At 37.6% G+C, this 12417-nt stretch overlaps 1 protein-coding gene across 1 annotated transcript in view; it reads left to right on the top strand.

Moving 5' to 3' along the window:
- DCT (dopachrome tautomerase) overlaps positions 1-12144 on the top strand; it is a 43078-nt gene extending 30934 nt beyond the window's left edge. Inside the window, exons 6-8 of the mRNA XM_001377599.4 lie at positions 3017-3152; positions 7778-7979; positions 10547-12144. Of these exons, the coding sequence (XP_001377636.3) occupies positions 3017-3152; positions 7778-7979; positions 10547-10731 (523 nt within the window). The 3' untranslated portion in view covers positions 10732-12144. The remainder of the gene's footprint in view (positions 1-3016; positions 3153-7777; positions 7980-10546) is intronic.
- Positions 12145-12417: the final 273 nt, after the last annotated feature.

Here is a 12417-nt window from a genome sequence, read left to right as displayed (position 1 = left end):
GAGGCTAGTAAGTGTCTTAGGCAGAATTTAAATTCAGATTTTCCTGACTCAAGGTAAGTACTCCACCACTATACCACCTTACTTCAGAAAAGAACTCTGAAGTCAGAGATATAAGACTTAGGCTCAAAGTCTGACTCTATCATTGACTAGCTATATAACTACTTTGGGAAAATTACTTATCTAAGTCTCAGTTTCCTAGTTTGTAAAATGGGGACATTTGTACTACTTTCTTCATACAGCTGTTTGAAAGGTAGTATGTAGTATATCCTGAAAGGCTTTTTAAAATGTCTGTCTGCATTATTGTTTTTGAATTTCTCTCTCCCTTGTTGATAATTTAATGTTGCTAATTTAATAAATAGTCTTCTTATTAATTTTACTATTTCCTCATCATGTTCACATATGATCAACACCTTTGGTCATTGGACAAAGATGGAATATTCTGTAACCTCAGTCTCATTAAATTGAAGTGCTTGGAACCAAATGAAACAAGTCTTAGACTGGTTCTGACCAGTCCAAACCAGTTTAGACTAGTTCCAACCAGTCTAAGCCAGTTCTGACCAGTCCAGAGCTGATCCAAACCAGCTTAGATTGTTTCTGACTGACTGGAACTAGTCAAAGCCAGTTTGGACCCATTCAGAAACCATTTTCAGCCTGTTAAACCTGGTTCTGACCAATCTGAAGTGGCTCAAGCCAGTTTAGACCAGTCTAAAAACAAGTCAAAACTAGCTTGAATGGGTTTAAACCTGTTCAGACCATGTCTGACTGACTGGAATCAGTCCAAACCTGCTCAAAAACCAGTTTAGACCAGCTGGAACTGGTCAAATCCAACTTGGATTAGCTCAAAACTCTCTGGGATCAGTCAGAACTGACTCAAACCAGTCGTGACCAGCTCAGACTGGTAAAAACCAGTTCTGACTGGCTCAAACAACTTCTAAATGGCTCAGACTGGCCAAAGCCAGTTTAGATCAGTTCTAGCCAGTCTGAACTGGTTTCTGAACAGTTTGTATTAGATCAAACCAGTTTAGATCTATTTTCAAACTTGTTTCTTTCTCTACTCCAGTCCATCCTTTACCCTAAAGCACTGATTAAAAATACTGCCCAGTTTTTAACATGTTCACAGAACAAAGCTTTATTATACTGGATTTTTTGGAAGCATTTTAAAAAGTAGGCAGAAGTAGAGATAACAAGAAGTTATAGACCTCTGTCAGTCTCAGCCTTTTTTATTTTATGGTGGGTTCCTTTTAACCCATGAGCTCAAAAGAGGGAAAAATTCTGGAAAATGGCTCCATGTCAAGTATTCAATTTTTGGTGATAACCAGAAAAAACTGTGACTAAGATAAAGAGAAATCAGGGAATTGATTGATATAAGGATAAGTGGGAAAGTAAGAATGCAGAGAAGCCAAGAAACATTCCTTTACAGGAAAGCCTTTGGGCTAAGTCTGGAACTTACATGTGAAAAGAAATGTGCCACTTGGATGACAAAGAAGTATTTGATGACAAAATGGGTGTTTGGCAGCTGTTGTATTAACACCAACTTTACCATAGCCTCCCTTACCATGGGATTAGATGAGGTTCCAAATGAATGGATAAAGGGAAGAAAAAGAAAAAGGATTGAAGATGGAGTCATTGGAATGGTTGGAAGATATAGTTAACTATCTAAGAAGATTGATAAGGAATATTTATACAAGTAAGAGAAAAGCTTAGAGTACAGAGTCACTGAATTCAAGGGAGAAAAGAAGACAGACATCATTACAATATGGATAGTCAATACTACAAAGGTCATGGAGAATGAGAACTGAGAAAAGGTCATGGGATTTGTCAATAATGAGAACATGGAGATTTGGGAAAGGGGGAAGGCTCAGAAGCAAGATTTGAAAACTGGGGAATTGTGCCCACTTTGTTACCATCCAGTGGAAACATTTTGTCTTTGCTGAAAAATATGGAACCTTGAATTGCCATGATGTGAATAGCAAAATCTCCTGGCATTAAACATATGTGAAATATTAGAGGTAAAATGAAAAAGAGCCCCTTACTGTGACTGGTCAACCCCCAGCCCAACCCTCAGGTAGTTAGATGGTATTTAGAGACAAGAAACCTAAACTCAGATGCTACCTATCTAGGATTGTCAACCTGGAAAAGTCACTTAAATTCCCAGCCTCAGTTTCTTGATTTATAAAATACATAGGTTGGGTTGAATGTTTTAAAATATAACTTACAGTTCTAACTCTATGATCCTCTGATACTGTTTCATTCTAATCAATTGCTTTTTCTTTCCTTGATGTTATTCACTTGTGTCTTACCCTTCATGACCCCATGGACCATTGTGGTTTGCCATTCTTTCTTCAGTGGATTAAGGCTAATAAAGGTTAAGGAACTTGCCCAGAGTCACATAGCTAGAAAGTATCTGAATCCAAATTTGAACCCAAGTCCCCCTGACTCCAGTCTCGGTATTCTGTCCACTGTGTAATTCTTAATTGTGTCCTTCCACGAATTAGCCCTTATTATTGTTATAATTTTGTGGTATGTTGTGGATATGATAGATATCCATGATATCCATGATAGATAGCATATGGTGGAGAGGTTTTTGCCATGCTGAATATAGGTCCTCATACCATGATATCTGTTTAACTAAGGAGGTGCAGAACTAATCAGTGACCAGGAAGGAGGACTGAAAGATCATTCTAAAGTTTTAGATCTAGGTGGCTGGGGGGATAGTGGTTATAGAAGTTGGGAGAAAGAGGGCTGTTTAGTGGGGCAGGGAAGAGATTTTTGAGCTTCCCTTTTCTTGTCTATAATCTCCTCTACCCTCCCCATACCAAGGAATTCTTTTTTTTTTAATGGTGGCTAATACCAAGCTCATTAAATATGCTCATTACACATGACTTAAAAAAGTCTAAAAAGGTCTTAAAAATGACTAAAACATCTCCAATTTAGTAAACTACCACTACTTGGGCAGTACAAAAAAGATCTTTTGAAAAAAACTATGGCTATCATATTTCGTATTTGTCTTATGCAGGAATGCCCTGGAAGGATTTGATAAAGCAGATGGAACCTTTGATTCACCAGTAATGAGCCTCCATAACTTGGTTCATGCTTTCCTGAATGGCACTAGTGCTTTGCCCCATTCTGCTGCAAATGATCCAATTTTTGTGGTATGTTCTTTTTAGAGAATTACAGAAGATAAAGATGCCTCAAAGGCAAGTTTTTTTTTCCCTTGAGAATTAAAAAAAAATTAAATCAAGATATGGCAGGTAAGTACGACAATCTAAGAGCTACTGCTTGGGTCACATCAACATGTGCAGGTGTTCTCATCCTTCCAAAGAAAAGGCTGCTCTAATTAAATATCTGTGTCATTGCCTCAGGAGAGAGTCACTTGACAGCTGAATGGTTCATTTTAGGTTATGAAAAAGTTCATCCCTATTTAAAGATTTCTTTGGTTTTGATAATGTGCTCAGTGGGACAAAGAAAAGAAAGTTGGCCAAGGGTCTCATCACAATGGCGTTCCAATCATCCTCAATGCAAAGTACACTGAGAAGCGTTCAATGACATAAAATCAGCATTTCATACAGATCAGCTCATCCCTGGTAGATAGTTTCAAAGCAATAATGGAAAGAAATTTCAACCTTGATTTTTTTCTTAAGCTGTCCCTATTGTAAGACTATTTTCTTATACAGGTATGTCCAGACTACACAGTAGCAACAACTGTCCCATTTCTGGCCCCACAGTATTTTATTAGTTATAATTTCTTTTTGAAAGATAACATAGCAATATAGTGGAGTTTGGCTCTAAGTCAAAAAAGCTCTAGGTTTAAGACCTGCCTTTGATTCAGTGTCTTTGCCAAGAAAAGCCCAAACAGGGTCATGAAGAGTCAGACACACCTGAGAAATGACTCAACAGCAACAACTATTTGTGTAGCCCAGCTCTTTCTTATTTTTCTAGTTTCCCATCCACAACACATTATAATTTTTGGTTGCCAAGCAAATAGCAATTCTGAATTTGGGAGAGCCTGCAGCACCTTTCCTAAAACCATCAGTTCTTCCTCCACCTATGTCCAACCCCAATTTTTTTTGATCCGGGAAATACAGTTATAGAGAATAATAAGTTGAAATGAGTGTGGCTATATAGAGTTTAATTCTAATAACTGTATTAATCGATCTCCACTCCTTTTCATAAGTATTCCACAACATGTGCATAAGTTCCAAGGCAGAAGAGCAGCATGGGGGAACCTTTTTCTGGAGTTCAAGTGCTCAGAGGGAAAATTCAAGCTGTCTGTGAGCCCCCAAATTACCAGAGAGAGTAGAGGGAGGAAGTGCTTGGTGCTTGGTTTGGGCAGCTGGACAGAGAGTCAGGGAATGCAAAAAATGCCCTTGGGCACTGGCAAGAGGGGGAACAGAGTAACTCTCTGCATGCCAGCTCGGCACGCATGCCAGGTCTTCGCCAATGCTGGGCTAAGCAATCACAGTTAAGTGAGGCTCACACTGCTAGGAAGTGTCTGAAGTCGAATTTGGCCCTAGGTCTTCCCAATTCCAGGCCAGGCCCTCTGTCCACTGACCACCTATTGGCTTCTCTCCCACAGTATCTAAAGTAAGTGGCTCACCAATTGCTGAAGAGAAAGCTATAGCGGAGGGCAAATTGAAAGAAATTGAAGCACTACATTTGCTAGCAATTGGAGCCATTAACAAAAGAGATAAATAGAAGATAGATTAAATTGTCACAAGCATTAGATATTAAGGTTTAAAATCAATGGCTTGAAGCTCAATTGCTCTCCTCCCCCAAGGGGACGTCTGGACAATGCCACTATACTCAGAAATTGTCCAGGATCCTCATAGCTTCAGCTGAGGAGGACAATGTTCGGACATTGGTAAAATCACTGCAATCAATTGTTAAAACCCTTTCACAGCTTAGCTCTCTGAAAAGGTTTAAATTGGATTAGGTCCTGAGGCTTCCTTTGCCCCTTAAATAGGGTTCTGAATTTAACTGATTCAGAGGATCATAGAATTAGATGCAGAAGAGACCTTAGAAGTCATTGAGTCCAACCCCTCCATTTAGCAAATAAAGAAAATGAGCTTTAGAGATGTTAAGGGACTTGCCTTGGGGTGCATAGCTAGAAAGTTGATGTGGGGAGTTTTGAGCCCAGATCTTCCAATTCCAAGTCCAATACTGCTCTGTCACTCTGCCTCTCTTTACGGCCAGTTCATTTACCTTGGCTGTACATTTGGACTTTGCTTTTTAAAGGTCTTGGGTATGGGTAGATGAGAGAGAACAGTAGAAGGTCAAATAGAGAGAAACCATCTGGTTATATTGAGTTTCTCAACTCAGAATTTGTACATTCCAATGGCCCCCTCCAGCGGAACATGTAAAAGGCATAACACAAGACTCTATTAGGTCACTATGAAGGTGGGGAAACCAGAATTGATTTAGAAAGGAACCCATCTAGGATGTGACTACCAAGGTGGGATGGGGAATCATATAATCTGATATTTACTCTGGCCAGGTTGGAAATAGGCAGGGCTTAAGAGGCCCTAGCAAAGGGGGCCCAGAGGTAAACTAAAGAGGCCCCCTCCAAGATGAAGGGCCTCTCTAGAGGTTAGTATCTCCAGGAAAGCCAGGGAAAGGAGGCAGTCTTTCTCACTCACCCATTTGTAGTCCTGATAGAAGCAGTCTTCAGCCAGAGCTCCTACAAGGTCAAGTTGAAGGCGAAAGATCTCTCACAGGAAGTTTTTGGCATTTTTAAAGACACTTCCTTTTTGTCACTTCCTGTACCTTCCCCTTTTTACATGGGCCAATTATAGCTCATGAATTTTCTTAGGACTGCCCAAGGACAGTCAGTCGCTTCTGATATATCACCCACTTTTACACACATGGTTCACAGAACTCCCCACTTAAGGATAAGTGGGGTACATATGATTCTGGTGATTAAATCTAAAAGTGGGCAGGTGAGAATTAATCCCATCTTTACACTACTGCAAAAGAATTATATTATTTTACTTTTTCTCTTGATAAAGGGCAAAATTCATATTATATATTTAGTTGAAAGTATATTATTACACATTCAGATAGCTATATAATATGATTTCCTGATAAAGTGTTAAAAAATTAAAATAAAAAATGTAAATGTAGCTGTCCTTGACTTTGTGACCCAGAATCATCATTGCTGAATCATTGATATTCTCTGGGCTTAGGACTTCAGAATAAATGCTTATTTACTGACAAAGAAGTCTCTCATTTGGCTCTCTTACTCTGCCCCCTTCTTCTAGTAATGATAGCCAATTCTTAATAATAGCAAAGTTCTTTGCACATATTGTCTCATTTTAGCCTCATAATTCTGGAAAGTAGGTTTTCTATTATCCCTATTTACATATGAGGAAACTGAGGTATTGGAGGTTAATTGACTTGTCCAGAATCACTCAGGTAGTAAGTGACTGAAATGGAATGCAAATTCACGTTATTCCAGATTTTAAGTCTACCCACTGTGTCACCTAGCTGCCTGATATTCCAAAATGAATCATTATGTGATGTCCACAACATAGACCAGACAGGACACCAGCACCAATACCATAACTCTACCAGCTTTGCCATATTGCCAACAGATGGCTTTAAAATGGGACAGAAATGGATGCCTTCATCAGGGTTATTGGCAATACTTTCTTCCTTTTCTGCTATTACAAATTGCAAAGGCATGTGGTATATTGAAAAAGCATGTAGGATATCAAAGGATGTCAGAAGACCTGAATTTGATCCCTGGCTTTGCTACTTACCTTTTGTGTGACATTGGGGAACTCATTTAGCCTTCCTGGTCCTCATCTGTAAACTGAAGGATTGGATTAAGTGGCTTCTCACCCTCAATCTAGAATTTTAGGATCAATAGCTTTGACTGCCTGGTTGTGATTCCAATATGACTTAGAGCCTTTTTAGGCTTTCTTTGGTCCAAGGATTACAAAAGACTTTGCTTTTATAACATAAAAATGAATTGTTTAATTAAATTTTGGATAAGGAAAGATGGAAAAGCTATGGTAAAGAATGTTTTGCCTGTCCTTCAATCTTAATACTATTGGTTATAATATTGGTATGATAATTTTTGGTATAATTGGCATAATCATATTATATAATTGGCATAACAATTTTTAATTATTTATGAAGATTTTTTAAAAATAAAGAAATTCACTCCAACTTTGCATCTATTTGTCATTTTACACACACACACACACACACACACACACACACACACACACACACACACAAAGGTATCCTTTCCATATAGCTACTTTCCCCATCATGGTTTCTATGAGAAAGTAAATGGGAATTTTGAGGGAGTTTTGTGGAAGCCAAAGGAAATATAGGAGAGCCAGAAGATGACACAACAAAAGTCTAGAAACTCAGAAATGCATAATATATGTATAGTCTTGTATAATATTAACATGCTTTATCTTTTAGTACCATAAATCTACACAATTTCTTCTATGGTAAACACCCTATAAAAGAAAAAGAAAAAATTCAAACTTCTCTGAAATGAAGGGAGGGCCAAAAAATTTTATGTGGACTTTCTAGATGGTGTGCATGTGTGTATATACATATATATATGTGAATATATTTTTATTGCTTATTAGAGGGTAAACACTGAGGATAGTGACTGTTTTTCTTTGTATCCTCAACACAACACAATTTCTGGAATGCAGTAAGTGCTTAATAGATGCTTATTGCTTCATTTCATATAACAAAATTTGGTGATGGATTTGGAAAAAGTTGGCATTGAATGTTGTGCTCAATTTCATTGCAGGTCCTTCATTCCTTCACTGATGCCATTTTTGATGAGTGGATGAAGCGCTTTAATCCACCTGTTAATGCCTGGCCTCCAGAGCTGGCACCTATTGGTCACAATCGGATGTATAATATGGTCCCTTTCTTCCCTCCTGTGACAAATGAGGAGTTCTTTTTAACTGCAGACCAACTTGGCTATGATTATTCCATTAACTTGTCAGGTAACCAAAATAACGGAGGGACAAGGTGATTCAGGGACTGAAGCAACTTATTTTTCTTCCTTGCGTCTTAGATGGACAGAGAACTCAAATTAGGCATTCAATCTTGATTGAGTTTCTTGGTTATTCTCTTGATTATATTTACAAGTGCTTTGAAATAAAGCTCTAAGATCCAGTGTAAGTGACTGGCTTTACCACAGATGGTGACTATGCTTAACTAAAGCTGTACCTGTCCATACAACTGATTTCACTATTTTGACTAAATGAACTGTATATAGCTTTTTTAGTTTCAAAGGGGAAAAAGATCAGTCAAGCTAGCTGCTTCTATTGACCAATCAATTAAATGAAAATGGTTAATGGGCTGGCTCCATGCAGACATGGCCCTAGAGTGCCTTAAAAGATAAAATTCAGAGCTTTTAACCAATCTAGCAATTACCAAAGGAAAAGGAGAGTAAAATAACACAAAGAGTCAAGAATAGGAAAGTAGATATTTAAAGGCAGTATATTTACAGGTGACTTTGCTCTAGTCCAACCCATTTGCTCTTTCCTCATTTCCTCTTGACTTAATAGAAAGTCAGAGATGCAATTTATACCCTGGCTTCTGCTACTCTCTGGCTCAGTGTCCAACATGAGCCATAGGCTCCTGCTTCTGGCTCCAATCTTTGCTCTAGCTTACTCTACCTTGTAAATTCCACACCAAACGTTCTCCACTTTCTTATGATACATCTCCTGAGACAGTAAAGCCACTCTATTTTCTGCTTTATTTTGTCTCTCTCCTCTCCTGTGTTTTTAAAACCAAGAGGAGCCACGATGGGGGAGACATACCTAGCCCATGTTAGTCTTCATTCTAATATTAGTTAGTCTGTTGGTTAGCCAATGTGAGGCACAGAATTAGGTTTTGGAGTACCTAATAAGAGTTAAGGAATTTATAGTTTGAGCTGAGGAGATAAGACATAAATGCATAAAAGGTGAAATAACAGCATTAAGTCATATGTGATTGTGTGCCCCATAATATAATGCTACATGAATTCAAGGAAGGGAGTGATCAAGTAACTCAGGAAGGATTCCCAGAGAGGTGGACGTAAGAACGAGTTAGAATTTGGAGAAGTTGAGAAGAGAAGAAAGAGAACATTTTATCCTGGAGAAGCAGCATCAATAGAAGCACAAGTGGAAGAAGGACTGATTTTAAAGATTCTTCATGAGGATTGAGGACAGTTAAGAATGGATCACCAATGAGGGCTTGGACAACTGGGCATAAGAGTTTGGGGTTTATGTGGTAGACCACAGAGAGCCACAGTAGGCTCTGGAGGAGAAGGATGAGATTAAACTAGTATTTTAGAAAGATTAACTTATCTGCAGGGTGTAGAACCAGTTGCTCCAGCAAGCCTAGGTCTTGGAGTCAGGGGACCTGGGATAAAGTTTTAGCTTTGACATTAAATTTGCCAATATGGACAGCACACTTCATTTCTCTGTGTCGCAGTTTTATCATTTGAAAAATGATAAAATTGTACTATTTATCTCATAGGGTTGTTGTGAGGATCCTATATCTCATCAAATGAGATCACATGTGTGTATGTATATATGTGGATCTATCTATATACATGTGAAAGTGCTTTGTAAATCTTAAAACATGATATATGTTTTTGAATGTAGACATGTATAAATCAATATTGATAGAAATAATTAAATTCATATTATAGGGGGATAGATCTGAAAGGGAAACTGAGTTGAAGAGCCAGTACGGTATAGTGGAAAGCTAAATCTGAAGTTAGAACAACTGAGTTCCAATTCCAGCTCAGCCTTTAAACAATCTGTGTGATCTTGGGCAAGTGTCTTAGCTTCTCTGGGCATCAGTTTATTCATCTAGAAAATTGAGGAGTTCAATCATATGACCTTTTAAGATCCTTTCGAGTTCTAAATCTAAGTTCAAAGAAGGTCCTGAATTAAGTTGATGGTGTTGGGAATGGAAAGGGGGAAAAGAAAGGACCATTAGATCTGGAGCTAGAAGAGACCTTAAAGATCATCTAATGCATTTCTCTCATTTGAAGAAACTAAGGTCCAGAGAGTTTGAGGGATTAGGGGAAAGATTTGTTGTTGTCATTCAATCATTTCAATGGAGTCCAATTCTTGTGATTCCATTTGGTTTGTTTGTTTGTTTGTTTTTGCCAAAGATACTGGAGTGGTTTGCCATTTCCTTCTAGAGCCCATTTTGCAGAAGAGGAAACTGAGGCAAGCATGGTTAAGTGACTTGCCCAGGGCCACACAGCTAGTGCATATCTGAGGCTGGATGTCAACTCAGGTCTTCCTGACTCCAGAACCACCACTCTATTCACTGTGTCACTCATCTGTCCTTAGAGTTGGAATTGACCTTTAAAGTTCTTTCTAACTCCAGATCTGTGATTCTGAAATTTTATTCAAGAAACAAAATACTTTGATATAATAATAATAATTATACACACATATGTATCTATGTAAGATGCATGTCAAAAGTAGGCTATTTCTTTTCCTTCTTGAGGTGCTTAGCTGCTACAAGTCTTTAATCTAACCTAGACCTTTATTCTTTGTTTCAGCTTCATCTTCAGGGAAAGCCACCCAGGATCAGACTCTAATCCTGTCAGTTATTGGGGCGGGCCTGGTTGCTTTAGTGGCCCTATCTTTGTTACTAGTTCTCCTTCAGTACAGAAGACAGCGGAAAGGTTTTGCCCCCCTGATGGAGACCAGGTTCAGCAACAGGAAATACACAGAAGATGCCTAACACTAAAGAAGACTTGCGTTATAGCTAACCCTCAGAAGAAAGAAAGGGCTTAGACAAATTTGAAGGAATTAGCATGGTTACTAGTTCTGTTTTGACTTGGATACTGAGAAGATTATTTTCTAGGGAGCTAATTGAATTGTTCTTTCTTACACTGAACATATGGTTGGCATAGGTCTTCCTTAGTGTGGCACTATTCCAAAACATAGGAGATACTTAGCTTTTCCTTGAATAAACTCACCGCTAGGATGCTTGGGAAGTTTCTTTTACTCAATAAAGGTAAAGTTTGTGATTTTTCTCTCAGACAGTATCTCAGTCTTCACAGTCATCTGAAAGCACCAATACATGAAGAAGAAAGTTGCTTAAAAGTCGAAGATCATAGAATATTAGAGATAGATGTAATATTAGAGATAATGCCCATTTTAAAATGGGCTTCAGTTCAGCACAATCAGCACAGTCAGACCTTTCCTCAAATCAATTACTTTCCTCCAGAGGACTTGCATGTAATTTTATTCAAAATTAGATTGAAAAATTAAATTAAAATTTCAAATTAGATCTTCAAATTGCTGCAATTCGCTCTGTTTTTTTCAGTGTGTGGACAATGAAGAAAAGAGAAGATATAAACTCAAACATATATAAAGATACACATAAATACATATATGTGCACACACACATATGTAAAATTTAAATTGGCAGCTGGGTTTTCCCTAATTAATTTCTTTTTTCTTTGACATTGACCTCAAATTGACCTAATTTCCTTGCACGCTCCCTACAATCTTCAAACCTCCAGTGTGACAAGGAAAATTTGAGAAAAATCTAATTGATGAAACAATCACACAGAACAAACAATATTTACAACATAATTCTATACCCATAATCCTCCACTTCTCTAACTCCTTTTAAAAAAAAATAAGACTGAGATTGGGCAACTGCAATTTAGCAGGATTTAATAAAATTTTCACATTGTTTTTATTTTTCTGATTTTTTTTCTTTGCTCTGTGTCACTTCATATATGTCTTCTGGGTTTCTCTGAATTCTTCACATTTATTGTTTCTTCTTGCAAATTACTTCCCCACCACATTTATATATCACAGATTTGTGCTGCCATTCCTCTTTCGATGGGCACTTTTTTGTTTGGGAGAGAAGCAGGTTCAACTTGGGTTCCATTTCTTCTCTCTCGTGCTTCTTCTGTTCATCCCCTCTTCTCTTTTCCTTTGTCCCTCTTATATGACCTTCACTCAAAGGGTATACAGATTGAATGTGCTTCATTATAAATAAGGCTCTATATAACTCATATGATTAGGATGCCTGTATGTATATTAAATTTTGTAATCTCTAAATAGTCCACTTTCTAGACTCAATATTTTTCTGACATGGTGATAAGTACTGCATAAATAAAAACATTATGAGAATCAATGAGTCTTCCAGTTGTTCAAGTTCATTAGAATTACTTTATAAATCAAATAGTTTCACTATTTGCAATTGAGGAAAACTGTCCTTTTCTAAAGGCTAATGGCTAATTAGAATAATAGTTTCAAACACAGACTATTTGAATTCCAGTGTTCTGATAGCTCTGTAGGAAAACTCTGACCAATTCTTTGGTCTTTTTGCTTTAGATTTAACAATGATCACAAATAATGCACAAGGACAATTGCTTAAAGTAAAAAAGTTAATTGAGATTTTCTTAAA

This window comes from Monodelphis domestica, chromosome 8, assembly GCF_027887165.1.
Source record: "Monodelphis domestica isolate mMonDom1 chromosome 8, mMonDom1.pri, whole genome shotgun sequence".
Lineage (NCBI taxonomy): Eukaryota > Metazoa > Chordata > Mammalia > Didelphimorphia > Didelphidae > Monodelphis > Monodelphis domestica.
This window is presented reverse-complemented; position numbering and strand designations above follow the sequence as displayed.